Source organism: Rhinatrema bivittatum, chromosome 13 (genome assembly GCF_901001135.1).
Source record: "Rhinatrema bivittatum chromosome 13, aRhiBiv1.1, whole genome shotgun sequence".
Classification (NCBI taxonomy): Eukaryota; Metazoa; Chordata; class Amphibia; order Gymnophiona; family Rhinatrematidae; genus Rhinatrema; species Rhinatrema bivittatum.
Window position 1 is genome coordinate 48,440,277 of NC_042627.1, and position 21,553 is coordinate 48,461,829.

Here is a 21,553-nt window from a genome sequence, read left to right on the forward strand (position 1 = left end):
TTACAAATTTTTACTAATAGGTCTGAAATTTCATTTTTTAGTTCCTTCAGAACTCTGGGGTGTATACCATCCGGTCCAGGTGATTTACTACTCTTCAGTTTGTCAATCAGGCCTACCACATCTTCTAGGTTCACCGTGATTTGATTCAGTCCATCTGAATCATTACCCATGAAAACCTTCTCCATTACGGGTACCTCCCCAACATCCTCTTCAGTAAACACCGAAGCAAAGAAATCATTTAATCTTTCTGCGATGGCCTTATCTTCTCTAAGTGCCCCTTTAACCCCTCGATCATCTAACGGTCCAACTGACTCCCTCACAGGCTTTCTGCTTAGGATATATTTTAAAAAGTTTTTAATGTGAGTTTTTGCCTCTACAGCCAACTTCTTTTCAAATTCTCTCTTAGCCTGTCTTATCAATGTCTTACATTTAACTTGCCAATATTTATGCTTTATCCTATTTTCTTCTGTTGGATCCTTCTTCCAATTTTTGAATGAAGATCTTTTGGCTAAAATAGCTTCATTCACCTCCCCTTTTAACCATGCTGGTAATCGGTTTGCCTTCTTTCCACCTTTCTTAATGTGTGGAATACATCTGGACTGTGCTTCTAGAATGGTATTTTTTAACAATGACCGCGCCTCTTGGACATTTTTTATTTTTGTAGCTGCTCCTTTCAGTTTTTTTCCAACAATTTTTCTCATTTTATCAAAGTTTCCCTTTTGAAAGTTTAGCACGAGAGCCTTGGATTTGCACACTGTTCCTTTTCCAGTCATTAAATCAAATTTGATCATATTATGATCACTATTGCCAAGCGGCCCCACCACCGTTACCTCTCTCACCAAGTCCTGTGCTCCACTGAGAATTAGATCTAAAATTGCTCCCTCTCTCGTCTGTTCCTGAACCAATTGCTCCATAAAGCTATCATTTATTCCATCCAGGAACGTTATCTCTCTAGTGTGACCCGATGATACATTTACCCAGTCTATATTGGGGTAATTGAAGTCTCCCATTATTACTGCACTACCAATTTGGTTAGCTTCCCTAATTTCTCTTAGCATTTCACTGTCCATCTCACCATCTTGACCAGGTGGACGGTAGTATACCCCTATCACTGTAGTCTTCCCTGACACACAAGGGATTTCTACCCATAAAGATTCAATTTTGTATTTAGTCTCATGCAGGATGTTTATCCTGTTGGACTCTATGCCATCCCGGACATAAAGCGCCACACCTCCTCCCGAGTGCTCCTCTCTGTCATTGCGATATAATTTGTACCCCAGTATAGCACTGTCCCATTGGTTATCCTCTTTCCACCATGTCTCTGAGATGCCAATTAAGTCTATGTCATCATTTACTGCTATACATTCTAATTCTCCCATCTTACTTCTTAGACTTCTGGCATTAGCATACAAACATTTCAAAGTTTGTTTTTTGTTTGTATTTTTATTCTGCTTTTTAATTGATAGGAATAAGTTAGAATTTTTTAGCTCAGGTGAGTTTTTAGTTACAGGCACTTGGACTACTTTTCTAATTATTGGAACCTCACTGTCGGGATGCCCTAATTCTAATGCATCATTAGTATCCTTTAAAGATACCTCTCTCCGAACCATGCCCTGCTGAGTGACTGTCTGCTTTCCCCTTTGTTCTAGTTTAAAAGCTGCTCTATCTCCTTTTTAAAGGTTAGCACCAGCAGTCTGGTTCCACCCTGGTTAAGGTGGAGCCCATCCCTTCGGAAGAGACTCCCCCTTCCCCAAAAGGTTCCCCAGTTCCTAACAAAACTGAATCCCTCTTCCTTGCACCATCGTCTCATCCACGCATTGAAACTCCGGAGCTCTGCCTGCCTCTGGTGGCCTGCGCGTGGAACAGGGAGCATTTCAGAGAATGCTACCCTGGAGGTTCTGGATTTAATCTTTCTAACTAAGAGCCTAAATTTGGCTTCCAGAACCTCCCTCCCACATTTTCCTATGTCGTTGGTGCCCACGTGTACCATGACAGCCGGCTCCTCCCCAGCACTGTCTAAAATCCTATCTAGGTGACGCGTGAGGTCTTCCACCTTCGCACCAGGTAGGCATGTTACCAGGCGATCCTCACGCCCACCAGCCACCCAGCTATCTACATTCCTAATAATCGAATCACCAACTATGACGGCCGACCTAACCCTTCCCTCCTGGGCAGTAGGCCTTGGGGAGATATCCTCAGTGCGAAAGGACAATGCATCACTTAGAGAGCAGGTCCTTGCTTCAGGATCCTTTCCTGCTACACCTGGTTGGTGCTCTCCCATTATGAGACCTTCTTCCTCCAAGGCAGCACCAGGGCTGCCAGTCTGAAGTTGGGACTTGACTACTATGTCCCTGAAGGTCTCATCTATATACCTCTCTGTCTGCCTCAGCTCCTCCAGGTCTGTCACTCTAGCCTCCAGAGATCGGACTCGTTCTCTGAGAGCCAGGAGCTCTTTGCATCGCATGCACATGTACAACTTCTCACCGGTGGGTAAAAAATCATACATGTGACACTCGATGCAAAAGACTGGGAAGCCCCCCTCTTGCTGCTGGACTGCTGCCTTCATCTTAATTTTGATCAGTTCCTAGTTAAGTTTTAGGTTGCTATGGGAGTAGGAATGTGTCTAACTTCCTTTAAACCTGGACTTTGCACCTACTTTGCACCCTGTACCCGCGGCAAGCCAGCCGGACCGATTTCCTGGTCACGCCCCCCTGCTGACATCATCGGAGGGCGACGGCTGCATAAAACGCGGCGAATTCGGAGGGGCTTCGAGCCTGGGCCTCCGACTGCTCTCTGCAACATCCTGAGAGCCTTATTCTGCTGGAAAAACCTGGACTTTGCACCTACTTTGCACCCTGTACCCGCGGCAAGCCAGCCGGACCGATTTCCTGGTCACGCCCCCCTGCTGACATCATCGGAGGGCGACGGCTGCATAAAACGCGGCGAATTCGGAGGGGCTTCGAGCCTGGGCCTCCGACTGCTCTCTGCAACATCCTGAGAGCCTTATTCTGCTGGAAAAACCTGGACTTTGCACCTACTTTGCACCCTGTACCCGCGGCAAGCCAGCCGGACCGATTTCCTGGTCACGCCCCCCTGCTGACATCATCGGAGGGCGACGGCTGCATAAAACGCGGCGAATTCGGAGGGGCTTCGAGCCTGGGCCTCCGACTGCTCTCTGCAACATCCTGAGAGCCTTATTCTGCTGGAAAAACCTGGACTTTGCACCTACTTTGCACCCTGTACCCGCGGCAAGCCAGCCGGACCGATTTCCTGGTCACGCCCCCCTGCTGACATCATCGGAGGGCGACGGCTGCATAAAACGCCACGAATTCCTAAGCGCCGCGCGACAAAGGGGCGCGACAAAGGGGCATGCCCCTTTGTTTTACCCCTTCGTTTTTCCCCTCGTTTCCCCACTGGTTCTGGCTTAACCTTTACTGTAACCGGTAACCCGTTGTCGCAATGAACATCCCCACAATGTTAGGTCAGGGAAAATATGGTAATATGTCTCCATGTCAAGCACAACCAAAGTCATATCAGTCTGGACATAAGAAATACATAAATCGAACCCTAACTGCTATAAGATCCACGTTCTGTACTGCAGCTATGTTTACTCTATCCTTTATTCTTTGTAACGCACAATCTGTTCGAAAAAAAGTCCCCATTCTGAAAGACCTCTTACATATCAATAAGCCCGATTTTTTCCTTATTACAGAATCTTGGTTAACCACATCAGATACAGCTATAGTAAACAATTTAACTCCCACAGGTTATACGACCATATCTGAACCCAGAATAAACCGCCGAGGAGGAGGTTTGTTAGCTATCATCAAATCCTCCTTGAATCCAATAAAAAAACAAATAATATCATCAGGTTCGTTTGAAATACTTTTGATTGCCACTACAATACTAAACATAGGAATTATCTATTGTCCCCCTGGTTGTCTCAACTCTGAACTGTCAAATTTTCTAGAAACTATCTCTATACACTTCCTATAGATCTAAACAAAACAATACTGCTGGGTGACTTTAATCTACATATCTCTAATCCTTCCATAATCACTAGTTCCTTTTTGGATGCCATGTCTTGCCTCGGCTGGGATCAACTCATCAAAACCCCTACGCATATCAAAGGTCAAACATTAGACCTAGTATTTTTCAACCCACTTCAACATTTTCCAACTCCGAACAACATCACAGTAGTACCCATTCCCTGGTCTGATCACTACAGAATTCATTTCACTCTAAATTTAAATAAAAATCCATATACAACAACAAAGAAACAATCAATAATACATAGAAGGAAATTCATTAGCGCAGACACATTTGTAGAGACAATCGCCCCTAACATACCTACCACAGTTCTCTCCAACATAAATGATACAATACACTCTTTGAATACTACAATTACAACCACCCTCGATACAATTGCTCCGTTTAAGCAGATCAAACAAAATAGAAATAAAAAGAAAATAGACGCTCCCTGGTACACAAAATCACTGCACACCCTTAAAACTCTCCTTAGGAAACTAGAACGTAAATGGCGTAACAATAAAACCACAGAACTAAAAAACAACTATCGCTGTACCCTACGCCGTTATAATAAAGAAATAAATCAAACAAAAAAACTCTACTATGCCAACATCATTGCCAAAGCCAATGGCAATCCAAATACACTATTCAATATAGTAAAAACCTTAACCTCTTCCCAAAATGAAAACTTCATAAATGTCGATACCAACTTCTGTAATAAAATCGCTAAACATTTTGAAACTAAAGTACTTAACATTTCTGCTGAATTCTCAAACCTTCCTTATCCCACTCAAAAAAATGAAGTACCCAGTCAATCATGGTCAGAATTCACCCCTACCTCAGACACTTCTATTCTAGCCATTATAAACAAACAAAAACCCTCCAACTCCCCTTATAATCCATGCTCTGGAGCCTTTTTCAAAGCTCTCAAACTTGAAGCCTGCTCTTTTCTTACTCTTCTAGTTAATCAATCTCTAGAATCAGGTGAATTCCCCCACACTTTAAAAAAGACCTCTATACTACCAATCTTAAAAGCTAAAGCAAAAGATACATCTGATCTCAACAATTACAGACCTATAGCATCTCTTACTTCCCTGGCCAAACTAATAGAATCTGTATTACTCCATCAGTTAACCGATTTTCTTACAGAGCACAATATTCTTCATATTAATCAACATGGATTTAGAAAAGGTCATTCCACAGAAACACTTCTTCTATCCTCTTTTGATACTTTTTTCCGTGCATTCGACTCATATACAGACTACATTATAGTTTTCTTAGATATATCAGCAGCATTCGATACCATTAATCATCAGATACTCATTTCAGGTCTTCAAAACATAGGCATCACAGGTACAGTTTTGAACTGGTTTACATCCTTCCTCTCCAACCGACCTCAACAAGTCAATTATAGTCAGCACTGCTCTTCCCCATATATCATTAATTCCGGCGTTCCTCAGGGCTCATCTCTTTCTCCTATTCTGTTCAACATATATCTACTTCCTTTATGCTACATTCTATCCTCTCTTAATCTTCAGTTCAAAATTTATGCAGACGACATCCAATTTTTTGTCCCATATAAATCATCCTGGTCAGACACTCTATCTTTAGTTTCTCTATACTTATCTACAATCAACTCTTGGCTCTCCCACAATCGATTAAAACTGAATCCAGCAAAAACTGAGCTCGTATACTTAACTTCCATCTCTGATTCTTCATTAGGTCCACCATCACATCTTACAATCAATAATGTTACTATCCCCATAACACGCTCTGCTATAAGCCTAGGTGTAAACATTAATTCAGATCTTTCTCTAAAACAACACATATCCTCACTTACAAAAAAATCGTTTTTCAAACTACGTCTGTTAAAACATCTTCGTCCTCTACTATTTTACCGAGATTACAGAACCATTCTTCAATCCTTAATCTTCTCTGGCTTAGACTATTGTAATGCTCTCTTCCTAGGATTGTCAGACTCTTCACTATACCCCCTTCAACTGATCCAAAACTCTGCAGCCCGGATACTAACCAGAACATCTTTACGTCATCATATCACCCCTATTCTACAATCATTACACTGGTTACCCATAAAGTTCAGAATAAAATACAAAATTCTCTCTATTATCCATAGTTTAATTCATAACCATAATCATACTTCTACCTGGCTTTGTTCAATACTGCGCATATACAAACCGACGCGACACTTAAGATCACTTAACCAAAATTTACTAGATATCCCTTCTCCTAAACAAGCCAGATTAGACCTCACTAGAAAAAGAGCCTTTTCAATAGCCGGTCCAACACTTTGGAACACTTTACCAAACCATCTTCGCTCGATATCCAACCCTGCACATTTCAAAAAATCTCTCAAAACATATCTTTTTCAACTTGCATTCAACACGTCTTCTAATTAAACTTAATCATCAATACCGAAATTACCCTCTTAAACATAGTTACACCCATTACAATCCCATTTATACTACACATAACTACAACATACCTGCTCATTCACACGTTTCCAACTATCATACCCTTCTCCCTTCTTCCCTTTATCTCATATAATTTTTACGCTCTATTTCTCCCACTTCCCCTTCCTCCTCCCGTTCCCCTTCCCCCCCTTTTTCCCCTTTTCCCCCAAAACAATAAGCCCATGGCTCCAAACTTTTTATATTTTTAATAACCTTATATACTAGCATTCTGTCTAGTTATTACCAATTTTTATGTAAAGTTTAAAAATTCCATTTTATTTTGATTATTTTATTTTTGGTTTTAAATCTGTGAACCGTTTTTGATAAAATTTCTTTTTTAAAAAACGGTATATAAATACTTTTTAAATAAATAAATAAATGTATTAGTGAATTCACTATGTGTCTGGTAGTGGCCTACCAGGGTCTGATCGAATTCTCAATAAAGTTTTTGTTGATGTTTTTTTTTTGTTTTTTTTTTTGTGAAAGTGGCACCTGCCTATAAATTAAGGGATGAGCTAGGGGTGGGTTGGGAAATACAAACAGTCTAACTTCAGTTAGTCAGCCTAAGTGACTCACTGCTCCCTTGATTAACAAATGTTGGTCCCTATTCAAACCCAATCACACTACCTCAACTCCTTTCCAAGGTGAGTAACTGAGCTGAACTATTCAACTTTTTTACTTTGGTATATACTGCTCCTAGCTTATTTCTAGCTTCTGGCTACTTTTTTGTGGGGTTTTTTTTTGTGGTTTTTTTTTTTTCAATACAATGCACTCAGTTAGTATTAAAAACAAACAGTCAGCTCTTTAAAAGTCTGGAGAACACTCAGTTCTGCAGACTTTTAAAAATAAATAAACACACTATCTACTGCTACCTTATTGACTGACTAAAAATACAAACAGTCTAACTTGTTTATTCACTGCCTACCTACTGCTACCTTATTGACTGACTATTTACAAATGCAAACAGTCTAACTTGTTTATTCACTGCCTTTCTGACTATTAAAGGCACAAGCACACAAACACACTAAATAATATTCCCAAATAGTTAACTTTGCCCCAATACTTTTAAAAAAGTCAATGTCCCAAGCAAAAACTTACTGATTCCTTTCAGCCACCAGCAAGGTGATCCTCTCCTCTCAGTGTTTCCACTGGAATGTGGGTTACTGAGCTCTTTCCTTCTAATTTATAATGTGCTTCTAAGGTAAATTAGTGCAAAATAATCCCTTAGGAGATGTACACTTCAGTTAGATTTCCTGAGTGACTCTTCCGGCTGAGATTGAACATCTCCTGGCAAAATGCAGTATGACTTCCCAAGTCTGAGAGCTCAACTGCTCCCCCAGGTCCACTGCCCACAGTCTCGCATAGTTGCTGACCTCCAACTTGTCTGGGGAAAAAGGCATGGTATATCTTAGAAATGGGGCCCTTTACTCTATCGCTGTGCCGAACTAGGAACTCAAACAACAAACGTCCTGGTCGTAGCAAGTTGGTGCGTTGCAGAGTTTGGATAAAGTGTACCACTTGAGCGTGCGCCAGAAAATCTTTTGTGCTAAAGGGAAAGATATCCGTCAGCCCCGTCAATGAAAGGATCGACCCCTGTGAAATCATATGTCCTATGGTGGTAACCCCCTTATCCCTCCAAAAGTTCAGTTGGGAGGTCAGCATGTGACTGTTATGAAGAAGGGATGTTTGATAAAAGTACTTATAGGCCCCAACTACTTGCCTACTGCTCTGCTTCCAAATTTGTAAGGTAACTTGTAAGGACCATGCAATGCCTTTAACTGGTCTCCCAAGTATTCCGGGGTTGCCAAAATATGGCCTGTAAATCCATTGGCCCTAAAATTGCTTGTTCAATAGATAACTCAAATAAAGTACTCTAATCACTTGAGGTACACTGCAAAAGTAGCAGAATATAACGTAATTTCTTCCCTTACCCACAAAATTTTAAAAGAAAACACCGACAGAGAGTGGTATCAGACTCTTATATGGTGTATCCAATCTCATGGGCTCTTGCCCTCTACAGGGCTACAACCCCTCTCTTGATTCAAACACCAGTTGTTATCACCTCATTTACCAACTCTCCGAAGGTGACATTTTCATTTTATTTTATTTATAAGTGCAAAAAATGCCTCTCTTGCTTCACCAGTGCCCTTATTTATTAAAAACTATAATCTAATCTCCCGTTTAACCCTTAAAAAATCATGTTTTGTGTAATTTAGCTCACTTAGGCTATACTATGTTTGTACTTATCTTTATGCTATGATCCGCCCGACATTGGCAATGTTTCGGCGCGTGCCCAGCGCCTGCTTCAGGGGCTATTAATCGTTCTTAAGCTTTTCTAAAAAGAGAACATAGTTGTAATAATCACTTAATTTCCTGAAATTCTTTTCACTGCTCACGCAATAGTACTTACAATTCAGCGTATTCAAGCTCTTTCAGCTTTCTCCTCATTCAAAAATGGCGCCTAGACGCCTTCATTCTCCCTCTACCGGAAGTCAGCTGTTTTATACTCAATTCCTGAATGGATATTAACCTGTCAAACTATAAGTAAACTGACCAATCGACTTCCTTATTTAAACCCATGGGGGCAATGGTGTTCAATTTAAAGATCCAGCGTTGTTCACGCTGGAGTAAACAGAGATTTAAATCTCCTCCTCGCTCATTTTGCTCAACGCATTCCAGGACCGTACTACTTAAACTGTCAAAACTGTGTGATTTTTCCACGCAATGTTGCACCAATGGTGCCTCCATCCGACCACGTTTCAACGCACTCTTGTGTTCAATTAAACGCGTTTTCAACAATCTTGTGGTTTTCCCTACATATATGAGTCCACATGGGCACCAGATAGCGTATACCACGTTTCTTGAAACACAAGAAGTTGTTTTGAATGGTTTAAATTTTTGCAATTTACTAAGAGGAATATCTGTATTGGGATGGGCCAATGGACACATCGCGCAGTTCCCGCAAGGGAAATGTCCTTTTACCTCTTCAGACCTCTCCACTACTGTCTGAAAATGTGAATTTACCACCTGATCTTTAATACTCGAACCTCTTTTATATGCAATTAAAGGCTGTGCTTCAAAAACTGTGTGTACTTGCAGTACATTCCAGTGACGCCAAATGCTTCGTGCCACCTCATTTACCTCCAATGAGTATGGTAGCACACATGTCAACCTGTTGGTTGTCACTTTTTGCCTTGGTTGTAATAATTGCTCCCTATGATTCAGCTTGTAATAATTGCTCCCTATGATTCAGCTTTTCACAGTCACATCTACTAGAAGTTTTGTCAGCTCCAGTGGTGTTTCTACCAGGGATTCAGGGAGAAACTTGGGAAAATCTGGTTCGTTTGAATAAAAGGTTAGTACGGACTAACCTACATTATGGAACCCTGATAGAATACTGTAGAGTCCAACGTATACCAAGAGGGCTAAGAATCATAAAAGAACCAAAGCTATATGTGGAACATGAGGATTTCTTGGTTAAATGGAACCAAATCCTCAATAAATGCTCTCTAGACCTGATGCTGTTGGTTATAGAAAGAGCTAAAACATTATCAGAAACTCTACAGAAAGAACACGAACAGCTGGTTGAGAAAATTAAACTGCAAAATTTGGAAAATTTTGACAGTAAATGGAAGGAGTTTCAAGAGACCATCGATAATTTCACTGAAGAATTGAAACAGTTCAAGACAAATAAATTTGTTCGGGACGAACAGGATTATAAGAAAGGGTCCATTTATTATTGGATGAATCCGCAGTTAAAAAGAACGTATGGGCAGAAGAAAACTTTTGAATCCAGTTCAGAGGATTCCTCAGGTGAAGAAACTACACGTGGACAAATTATTTCGGGAGATACTAGATCTTCAACTACTCCTTTTTCCGAGGCGAAACAAGATCGCAAGGTCAGATTTCAATCGCATACACAAGATCCACCGACAGGGCAGAAACAACAGAAGCGGTGGACTCGATCGCAAGGAAAAGGGAGAGCTGTGATTCCACAGTGATTAATCTCTCCTCACGCTCTCTTTCTCAGACGCAGATTCAGGTATTGCAAAAAGGCTTAACTTATGTACCGACGGTAAAATTTGACCATTTCGAGTTAAATAAATTCTTTCAAAGATTCTTGAGGAATCTTCGCTTAAGATTATTTTTTAGTCAACAACCACCCGGAAATGTGACGGATGACTCGGTCGTGCACCCTAAATCCACCTGGTGCCCTCCTGGCAATATCGATCCAATCATACATACCTTTGCAAAGTTAGTTCAAAAAGATATAGATAACATACGCAGTAAATCTAAGAAGGGACAGTGGAATTTAACAATACAGGAACATAGAGCTTTGCAGGAAATAAAACGAGATTCCTCGATAGTGGTGAAGAGTGCCGACAAAGGAGGAGCAGTGGTCGTGTTGAATCAAGATTTCTATAAACAAGAAGCATTGAGACAGCTGGCAGATCAGAAGTTTTATAAGAAACTTGAGAGAGATCCCACGGACCAGTTGAAGGTATCAATTGATGAGTTATTGGAAGAGGCCGTATTACAAGGCTGGATAACCAAGAGAGAATTTCGTTTTTTAAAAGTAGATCATCCTAAGGTACCAACCTTTTATCACCTTCCTAAAATTCACAAAAATCTCGAGCAGCCACCGGGGCGCCCAATTATTTCTTCGCGAGGTTCGTTATTGGAACCACTCTCCCAATACGTTGACACTTTTTTGAGACCACTTGTACCTTTATTGGCATCATATGTAAGAGATTCGGGAGATTTAATACAGTTCCTGGAGACTCTGGAAGTTCCTTGGGAAGAAGTTTCTTTAGCGACAATAGACATTGTGTCTCTTTATACCAACATACCTCAGGAAGTGGCGTTAGAGGTATTGCAAACAAGTTTGACATCACAAACAACATCAGCCCGCCCACCAATAGCTTTTATTGTGGAATTAGCCAGTCTGGCATTGAAAAAAAAATTTTTTTCTTTTTGATCACACCTACTATCAGCAGGTGGGGGCACAGCTATGGGGGCCACAATGGCCCCCAGTGTTGCAAACCTGTATGTGGGACATTTTGAATCCCAGTGGCTAGCAATTTCCCCGTATAAAAAGAATATCCTAGTGTGGCGCCGTTTCATTGATGACATTTTCATTGTGTGGCATGGGACTGAGGTCCTTTTCAAAGAATTTATGATTTGGTTAAATTCGTGTGAACAAGCCCTACAGTTTACATATACCTTTGATAAAGTTTCTGTTTCTTTTTTAGATATCAAGATATCTTTGGAGGACAATAAATTTTCTTTTACAATTTTTCAGAAACCTACTGATCGTAATACCATCCTTGAATACTCGAGTTGTCATCCTCTACCCTTACGGAACAGCATACCCTTTGGCCAATTTTTAAGGCTCAGGAAGTTGTGTTCTACAACCCACGAGTACAAAATAAAAGCAAGGGAGATGAGCCTAAGGTTTGCAGATAGGGGTTATCCTTTATCTGTGATACGGAAAGTGTGCAAAAGAGCTCGTTGGAATCATAGGGAACAATTATTACAACCAAGGCAAAAAGTGACAACCAACAGGTTGACATGTGTGCTACCATACTCATTGGAGGTAAATGAGGTGGCACGAAGCATTCGGCGTCACTGGAATGTACTGCAAGTACACACAGTTTTTGAAGCACAGCCTTTAATTGCATATAAAAGAGGTTCGAGTATTAAAGATCAGGTGGTAAATTCACATTTTCAGACAGTAGTGGAGAGGTCTGAAGAGGTAAAAGGACATTTCCCTTGCGGGAACTGCGCGATGTGTCCATTGGCCCATCCCAATACAGATATTCCTCTTAGTAAATTGCAAAAATTTAAACCATTCAAAACAACTTCTTGTGTTTCAAGAAACGTGGTATACGCTATCTGGTGCCCATGTGGACTCATATATGTAGGGAAAACCACAAGATTGTTGAAAACGCGTTTAATTGAACACAAGAGTGCGTTGAAACGTGGTCGGATGGAGGCACCATTGGTGCAACATTGCGTGGAAAAATCACACAGTTTTGACAGTTTAAGTAGTACGGTCCTGGAATGCGTTGAGCAAAATGAGCGAGGAGGAGATTTAAATCTCTGTTTACTCCAGCGTGAACAACGCTGGATCTTTAAATTGAACACCATTGCCCCCATGGGTTTAAATAAGGAAGTCGATTGGTCAGTTTACTTATAGTTTGACAGGTTAATATCCATTCAGGAATTGAGTATAAAACAGCTGACTTCCGGTAGAGGGAGAATGAAGGCGTCTAGGCGCCATTTTTGAATGAGGAGAAAGCTGAAAGAGCTTGAATACGCTGAATTGTAAGTACTATTGCGTGAGCAGTGAAAAGAATTTCAGGAAATTAAGTGATTATTACAACTATGTTCTCTTTTTAGAAAAGCTTAAGAACGATTAATAGCCCCTGAAGCAGGCGCTGGGCACGCGCCGAAACATTGCCAATGTCGGGCGGATCATAGCATAAAGATAAGTACAAACATAGTATAGCCTAAGTGAGCTAAATTACACAAAACATGATTTTTTAAGGGTTAAACGGGAGATTAGATTATAGTTTTTAATAAATAAGGGCACTGGTGAAGCAAGAGAGGCAGTTTTTGCACTTATAAATAAAATAAAATGAAAATGTCACCTTCGGAGAGTTGGTAAATGAGGTGATAACAACTGGTGTTTGAATCAAGAGAGGGGTTGTAGCCCTGTAGAGGGCAAGAGCCCATGAGATTGGATACACCATATAAGAGTCTGATACCACTCTCTGTCGGTGTTTTCTTTTAAAATTTTGTGGGTAAGGGAAGAAATTACGTTATATTCTGCTACTTTTGCAGTGTACCTCAAGTGATTAGAGTACTTTATTTGAGTTATTAATATTGAGGTGGGGAGCCATTTTATAATATAATTTAATTGGATTCGAGAAGAATTGTTCAATAGATATCCATTGCTTAGTATCCATGTTGCGATGGATGTCAAGTATAGCCCGTAACTGAGCTGCCCTGTAGTACCATAAGAGGTTGGGTACTCCCAGCCCCCCCCTGAGACTTCGGAAGATAGAGTACCTATCACGCTAGGCGGGGGGGGGGGCCGTCTTCGCCAGATAAAATCAAAAATCCTTTTTTGCCAGCGTTGAAGTGCCTTAGAGAATATCTATCGGCAGGGAAGAAAATAAATAAATAAATTTAGGCAAGACCGTCATTTTGGTAATTGCTATTCTTCCCAGCCATGAGAACATGCCCCTATTCCACCGACTCATATCTAATGTTAGGCTGTTGAGCAATGGTATATAATTTAGATTATAGAGGTCGGCTAAGTTGGCTGTTATATGGGATTTTGCCCACTTATACGGGAACCTGCTGCGAATATTTTGTACTTCAGTTGGTCCCAGGTTCACATTGAGCAGTTCCGACTTAGTGAGGTTCACCTTGAGACCAGCTACGGTGCCAAAATTGTGTAATTCGCGTGTAACCCCTTCCATTGACAGTACCGGATCCGTTAATGTTAAGAGAATATAGTGAGCAAATAGTGATGCTTTGTACTCCTCAGTGCCTAATTGAACTCCATGTATATCAGCGGCCTTACGGATTCTGGTCACTTAGGGGTTCAAGATACAATGCAAATAGCAAGGGAGATAGTGGGCACCCTTGCCTAGTGCCCCTTCCTATGGGAAAAGCGGGGCCGTAACCACTATTCACTTTAACCCGAGCAGAAGGATTGTCATAAAGCTGTCACACCCATTGCATAAAGAAGGGCCCAAATGCTATATGTTTTAAAGTGGAAAATAAAAAAGACCAATGAACTAGGTCAAAAGCCTTTTCAGCATCAAGGGATAATAAGACCGCTGGGCTCTGAGTTCTACGGACCCACCAAATGATATCAATGACTTTTCGGATATTATCTGCCGCCATACGCTGCAGAATGAACCCTACTTGGTTGGAATGGACAAGCTGTGAGAGAAAGTTATTAAGTCGTTGAGCAAGGACCCTGGCCAGGATTTTGAGATCCACATTGATAAGCGAATTGGGTCTATAAGAGCCACATTGTGCCGGATCTCGTCCAGCCTTAGCAATAACAGTGATACCAGCACGTTATTATGGGATCCAATGCCGTTGCCCTCCCTAAGGTGGTTAAAATACTGAGCTAGGGGTTCCGCTACTACAGACACACATTTTTTATAATAAACCCCGGAGAGTCCATCCAGGGCAGGGGACTTACCGGCTTTCAAGGATTTAATCACCATCTCAATTTCGCTGGGAAGAATCGGAGCATCCAGACTGCCGTTGTTCAGATGTCAAGTTAGGCAAGTCTAGGTCATGCAAGTAAGCATTTATGTCTGTTGGTTGAATGGATCCTTCAGACGTATACAGAGTCTGAAAAAACTCCGTAAAGGTGCGACGTATGCTCGTGGAGGCTGTAAGGATGTCACCTGACAAATTTTTAATTTTTGGGATGGTGTTTTGGGATATCCTGGCCCGAAGTTGACAGGCCAAAAAACGTCCTGCCTTATTCCCCCCTTCATAATATTTCTGCTTTAGATAATCCAAAGCATAAAGTATACGCTTATTATCCAGTTGAGGTAATTCATCTTTTAGAGCGAGTAGTTTCTGATAGCAATGCTTAGATTGGGTTCTCATATGTATCTGCGATAGGGCTGCAATTTTATCCATTAAGGCGAGACAGGCCCCCTGTTCCTGGCGTTTACAGGCAGTAGCCCGAGATATTATTACCCCCCTTGCTACCGCCTTGGAACATTCCTAGAGAGTACTGGGGGATACCATTCTATCCGAATTTAGGCAAAAATATTCCTGCAGCTGATTGCCCAAAATCTACACAAAAGCCTAGTCTTGAAAGAGGGATTCATTCAGCTTCCAGAACAGACTACCTTCGTCCCGATCACCCAGGTCAATTTCCAAACTGATTGGGGCATGATCAGACCAAGTGATGACGTCTATATCTGCTCCTCTAACCTGATTTCCCAAAAATTTGTCCACCAAAAAGTAGTCAATGCGTGAGTAGCTATCATGGGGTGCTGAGAAAAAAGTATAGGATCGAGACTTAGGGTACTGGCTTCTCCATTTGTCAACAGCATTCCAGTCAGACATGAAGTGTCGGGCTAGTTTTCTGAGGGGCCCAGGTAAGGAAGAGTGCAATTTGGAAGTATCTATATCCTGCTTGAGGGCAGCATTAAAGTCCCCTCCTACTATAAGTGGCCCTTCCGCATGTAACGATAAAGCTCCATGCAGCTCCTTCCAGAAGGGTCCTTGGTCCCTATTTGGGGCATAGACAGACACAAGAGTATATTTTTTAATGCCAGTTTGGATATTTAGAATAAAGAATTTCCCATTCGGGTCAGCGGCATGGGATAAGTATTCAAATACCAAATGCTTTGATATCAAAATCCCTGTCCCCGAATATTTGGCCTCTTTCCCTTTAGCAGCTAAAAATACATGTGGAAATTCCCTGCTCGAGAGTAAGTGCTCATGTTTGCGTTTCAGGTGGGTTTCTTGAATGAACGCTATGTCTGCTTTTTGATGTAGCATCTCTTTTTGGAGAAGGAAGCGCTTTCTATGGGTGTTAAGGCCTTTAATGTTAAGAGAGATTATCTTAACCATTGTCAATGATAAAAGGTAACATCGCTTTGAGATTAGGGAAAGCGTCCCTCAGGTACACAGCTGTGAGTGAGAATGTATCGTAGCTTTGACTGAATTAACAGGTAACGACCTTAAGCTTCCTGATTCGCGCAAGTTAGCCAAATGCTCTAGCTCTGCCGCCTCCGTTGCCTTAACAAATAAGGATTCGCTCTCCACCTTCTGCGAATCTACCCCTGGGGGGTACATGGTGGACACCACCGCCAGACCAGCTATTAACCCCCTCCTCCCCCACGCCCACTTGTCGAGCTCGTGTATCTATAAAGTTGGTTCAGTGTTATCTACTTGCCTACCTTGCACACTAATAATACTATCAGACAAAATGTAACAATCAATTGTGAAACAAACAGTTTGCAAATAAAACCTTTGAGTTCTGAAAGGAGAGCAGAGTCCAGTCTGCCTCTGAACTGTCTCCTGATCCCAGGTCAGGATCATAATGAGGTCTTTCACCGTCAGCCCTTATCTGTTTTGGAACGTCTAGGGCCAGCTGATTGCCTATGTAGCCGTCCTCTGCCCAGTCCCTGTCGCCTCCCTGTGGTGCCGGCCTATCTGCTGGGGTGAAGTCAAACTTAATACCAGCTTGCGTGAAGCATTCTGCCATCTCCGTTAGTGATTTACACCTGTAAGAGATGCCTTGATGTTGGAAAATCAAGGCAAACAGGAAGGCCCATCTATAGTGGATGTCTTCAATACGTAAGACGGTTGTCGCCTCGCGCAGCAGAAACCTCTTCTGTAACATGGAAGGCGCTAGATCACTATATTTATTTATTTATTTTTAGTTTTTATAAACCGACGTTCCTGTATAAAATACATATCACACCGGTGTACAGTGAAATAAAACTGTCGCCACGTGGGCGGCTTACATTATAACAAATAACATTATAAATACATTTTACATTTTAACATTTTAACAGATAACATAGAGATTAGAGAAGATTATATAGATGGCAATGTCATGGTTGCGCCATTTCCATTGGAGATGAGTCCGAGCCAGCTTGCTGATGTCTTCCTTTTGTTTATAGTGAAGAAATTTGATGATGATATCCCTGGGTTGGTTATTTCGCTTAGGTCCTAGGGCTCGATGCGCTCTCTCCAGATCTACCTGGAAGCTATGATCCTGCTCCCCTAAGGGGGTCCCAAAGCAGTCCCATAGGTCTTTGCAGATTGTCATTGCCATCTGCATGCTATCCACGTATTGCTCCTCTTCGGGGACTCCCCTGATGCGTATGTTAGACCTATGTCCCCCATAACATATGCATCAGGGGACTCCCCTGATGCGTATGTTAGACCTATGTCCCCCAGAGTTTCCAATTCCGTCGTGAACTGCTTTGCTTGTGCAGAAAGAACATCAATCTGGCCGCTTTGTCCGTCCGCTCTCCTGTCCAGCTCATCCACGCGGGTCCCCAGGGAGGCAAGATCCTCTTTCACATTCTCAATGCAAGCTAGAATTTCCGCTTTGTGGGCTCGTCGGTCCGACTGAAATTCAAAAAACCATCCCTGCAGTTCATCCCGCATAGGGAAATCTGGACCAGTGGTGCCCATTGAGGCATCCAGTCCCTCTGCTCTTGCTTCTCCCACATCATCTTCAGCATGCCTTACTCCCTGGGAATTAGTCGGGGTCGCTTGCACCTCAGACATGTTTTCGTCCATGAATTTGCTAAATGCTTTAAATCTGCCGCTTTACGGCGAGCGGCCATCTTGGTCCCAAAGTGCTATTGGAGTTGTTGGTAGGTCTGTTGCTAGTTCTGAAAAAAGTTTAATGAACCTGGAGAGGGGGAGGGGGTAGTAGAGAAATAACGCTTGCATTTCAATCGATCATCCTGCCGTGATGCTCATCTGCGCCCCCCTCTCGCTGTCTGCATTTAATAGCTCATGATGGTCGGGAGCTCTCTAAGAAGGCTGCCTTTCCGCTCCACACCGGCACTCGCCTCCTCAGTTATTATTTGATCGCACTAGTTAGAGGTGATGTGGGGAGTCCTGAAGTTGGTACTTCTGTCCCTTGAAACAAGTCAAGTTGCCATAGGCTAATGGCCGGTGCCTGAATCTGGTGATTTTATATGTTTACCCTATAAAATTATGGCTGCCGCTAAAACAAAAACAGAGGCACTGTTGACTGTCTCTGAGGGAAAACAGAGGCAAAATGGATTGTCTGCCGCAGCTCCCCTGCTCTTTCTGTCAGACCACGTGGCTGCAGCACTCTAACGGCGGTATCCCCCCTCCGTCTCCTCTCAGCCCCACTGCCCACACAACGCTCTCGAGTGATAGGGAGCCTCCCGAAGGCAATTAATTAATTATGACGATCCGTTTTGTGTACTTACCTCCTGCTTCTCTGACCGTCAGATCCGATACCTGTCCAGGGAGGAGGGGGAGGGGTAGAGCACGCAGTCCCAGCACCAGGCCTCCTAATCGTCCCGCAGTACTCGCTCCCACACCAGTAAGTACTGAGAATTGCTTTTTGTGTTGAAGCTGTCTACAGTGCTGTTGTTTTTTTTGTTTTTATTTGCTCCAAATTGTGCCCAAACAGTCTGTCTCCCACTGAACTCGCACTTGTCAAGATGGCGGGTGGGTAAGCGAGCAGCCGAGACTTTCACTACCGCCCAGTGTAGTCTATTCGCCGCGATCCGCCTATTTTTTCGGGCGATTTTGAGCCGCACAATGTGTGGTGGTCCGCCGAGTTTAACGATGATTTCGGGGGAAAATGAAATGTGATGACTTAGCGAAGCAGAGCCTCAGGCACAAGCAGCCATCTTTGAGCGTGGCGAACAGTGCCCCCCCCCCGTATTTGTATTTTTGTGATGTAATGCTACTTGAGGTTTTTTGTAAAACACTCTTTTGGACTGGTTTGTAGGAAGGCACTGTAGGAATTTAACACATTTGTCATGTTATATAACTTAGATTTGAATTCATGATTCCAAAGATGAATTAGGCTCTAATCAGTTGGATTTATTTTCTTACTCTCAGAAAGAGTCCTTATCCAGAGGGAAAGTGCTAAAAAGTGGATCTTGTTTCATGCCTTCTTGTTTGCCATATCACTGTTACGAATATTTGGGTTCTGCACATTGACCTTTAATTGTAAGAAGCCCTAGATGATCTAATTTTTCTTCACTTTTACAGAATTTGAATCCAAAATGGAATGAAGAAATATTATTTAGGGTGAGTATGACTTTATTTTGGTTATTTTTTCATTATACACACATAAAAATGTGGCTATTTTCAGAAAACTTGCACAGTGCTTATATGATCCCTGTTACCAGAAATCTGTCAAAAATGTTAATTATTAGGAATGTGCTGTCATTTGAAATGACAGTGTCAGTGATCTTGTCTGTTTCATGCCGTTTTTGAAACTAAATGATAGAAAAAAAAAAGCCATAAAATTTCATATTTTATTTTCTATAGTTTTTTGGGGTTTTTTGTTTTTTTTGCCTGACAACCATTAAGACCCAGGGGTTGCTGGAGACCACCTATCCATCTGCATGCTGCTCCTGAAGGTTGCTGTTTCCCCAAGGGAAAACATTTTTTTTTCTTAAATAAAATCCTGGTCACAGGCACTGCCCCCCATTTCTAGCACCTCCTCTTTGTTAAAAAAAAAAAACAAAAAACCGCCTTCCCCTGCCCCACCAAACTCACCAGTTCTTGCCTAGTGGTGTAGTGGAGGCCTGGGAGCAACTCTTCCATTCCTGACCTGGTAGTCATCCTTTGCCCCTGTTATATGATAAGGCTACCCAATGGCATCTGTAGCCCGTATCACATGATAGGAGCACAGGGCTGCAAGTGATATTTTTCAGAATGGCGGCTGCCACATTTAGGAGCAGAGGGGTCATTCCCGGGCCCCCATTAGACCACCAGGCAGAATTTGGTGAGTCAGGGTTAGGAGTCAGGGGTGGACTTAGGGTACTGGCTCCTGGGGGGAGTGGGGCAGGGCCCGTGACTGGGGTTTTATTTTTTTTTAAATATTCTGGGGAAACTGCCGCCTCCAGAGGAGGGCGTGGGAGTAGGACAGAAGTCTCCGGAGACTCCTGGTGTTCGACACTCGGGTTTATTTCTTGTATTTGGTATCTGAAAATAGTCCATGCTATTTGCAAGTAGCCACCCTGTCTTCTGAAACCAGAAACAAAATGAAAAAAAGAAAAAGCATTCTCAGAAAATGGCTTGAGAAACTAAATAATTTTTGCTCTGTACATCCATGTTAAATATTTATCTAAGATGAGAACTCCATAATTTATGAAGTCTTCTCTAGTGAATGTCACTTTCCAAGAGTTGACTCATGTGGGAGAGTTTCCTAATGGGATGGTAGTATAGTTTTGTTTTGGTTTTTTTTTTTCCTTGACTTTGAGCAAGTCACTTAACTTCTGTGCTTTGATTCTGCAAATTCAGTAATGGGCAAAAAATTATGCCTAGTCCTTAATTTCCATAGGACATAGCCAGATATTCCCCAACCAAGCCGAAATATTTTTTTTCCTTCAGCATGAGAAAAAATACTGCAGGTTAAACATATGCAAATAGTTTATTTATATTTACTCAAGACTTTTCAGAATCGAGGCTCTTGGTATTTCATATTGGATTGCATGTACGTTGCTAAAAGTATGAAATGTCACCAGAAATTATTATTCATTTTATATTAGACTAGCTTAATTAATTTCTTTAAAAACTTTCAAAAGTTACTCTCATCATCATGTCAAAACAAAATCTGACCTGCTGGAGTGTAACACCCAAAAGCTATTCAAGAAATGCATTAAGCTAATCCAGTAAAAAGATATCGCCTTTTATTTTTTTCATTGACCGTTGCACATTCAAGTGGATTAATGGCATCTACACTACTTTTGTAATTATATGAATTATATTTCAAAGAATCCTGTACTTCAAGGGTGCTATATAATGAGCATTATTAGTATTATCCCAGGACAAGCAGGATGATGGTTCTCACATATGGGTGACATCACTGGATGGAGCCCTATCACTGAAAACTTTCTGTCAAAGTTTCTAGAAACTTTTGACTGGCACACTGAGCATGCCCAGCATGCCATGATCCCTCTAGCCACAGGGGTCTCCCTTCAGTCTTCTTTTTTCCATGCTGCAGTTAGCCTTGCGATTAAGGAGCCCTGTATGTCTCCACACAATTTTTCCTCACGGAAAATCTAATTTCTCAAAAAAAAAAAAAAAATCCCTTCATTGGGGTCTCCCAGTCTCGGGTAACTTTTTTCCATAGATCGGTGACATAAAATTATATTTCCGGTTGATACCGTTCCTTTACGTTTTCGGTACCCGCAGGCCGTCAACGGCTGTCCGGCCTTTTACAATGGCAACTGGCTTTAAAAAATGCCTGAATTGCCCCCGTACTATGTCTATAACCGATCCACATATCGAATGTGTTCTTTGCCTCTGCCCCAGACACA

General features: G+C 41.9%; 1 protein-coding gene across 1 annotated transcript in view; it reads left to right on the forward strand.

Annotated features, from left to right (window-relative positions):
- Positions 1–21,553, forward strand: part of NEDD4 (NEDD4 E3 ubiquitin protein ligase) — a 582,598-nt gene that overhangs the window by 93,296 nt on the left and 467,749 nt on the right. Inside the window, exon 4 of the mRNA XM_029574322.1 lies at positions 19,275–19,313. Coding sequence (XP_029430182.1) covers positions 19,275–19,313 — 39 coding nt within the window. The remainder of the gene's footprint in view (positions 1–19,274; positions 19,314–21,553) is intronic.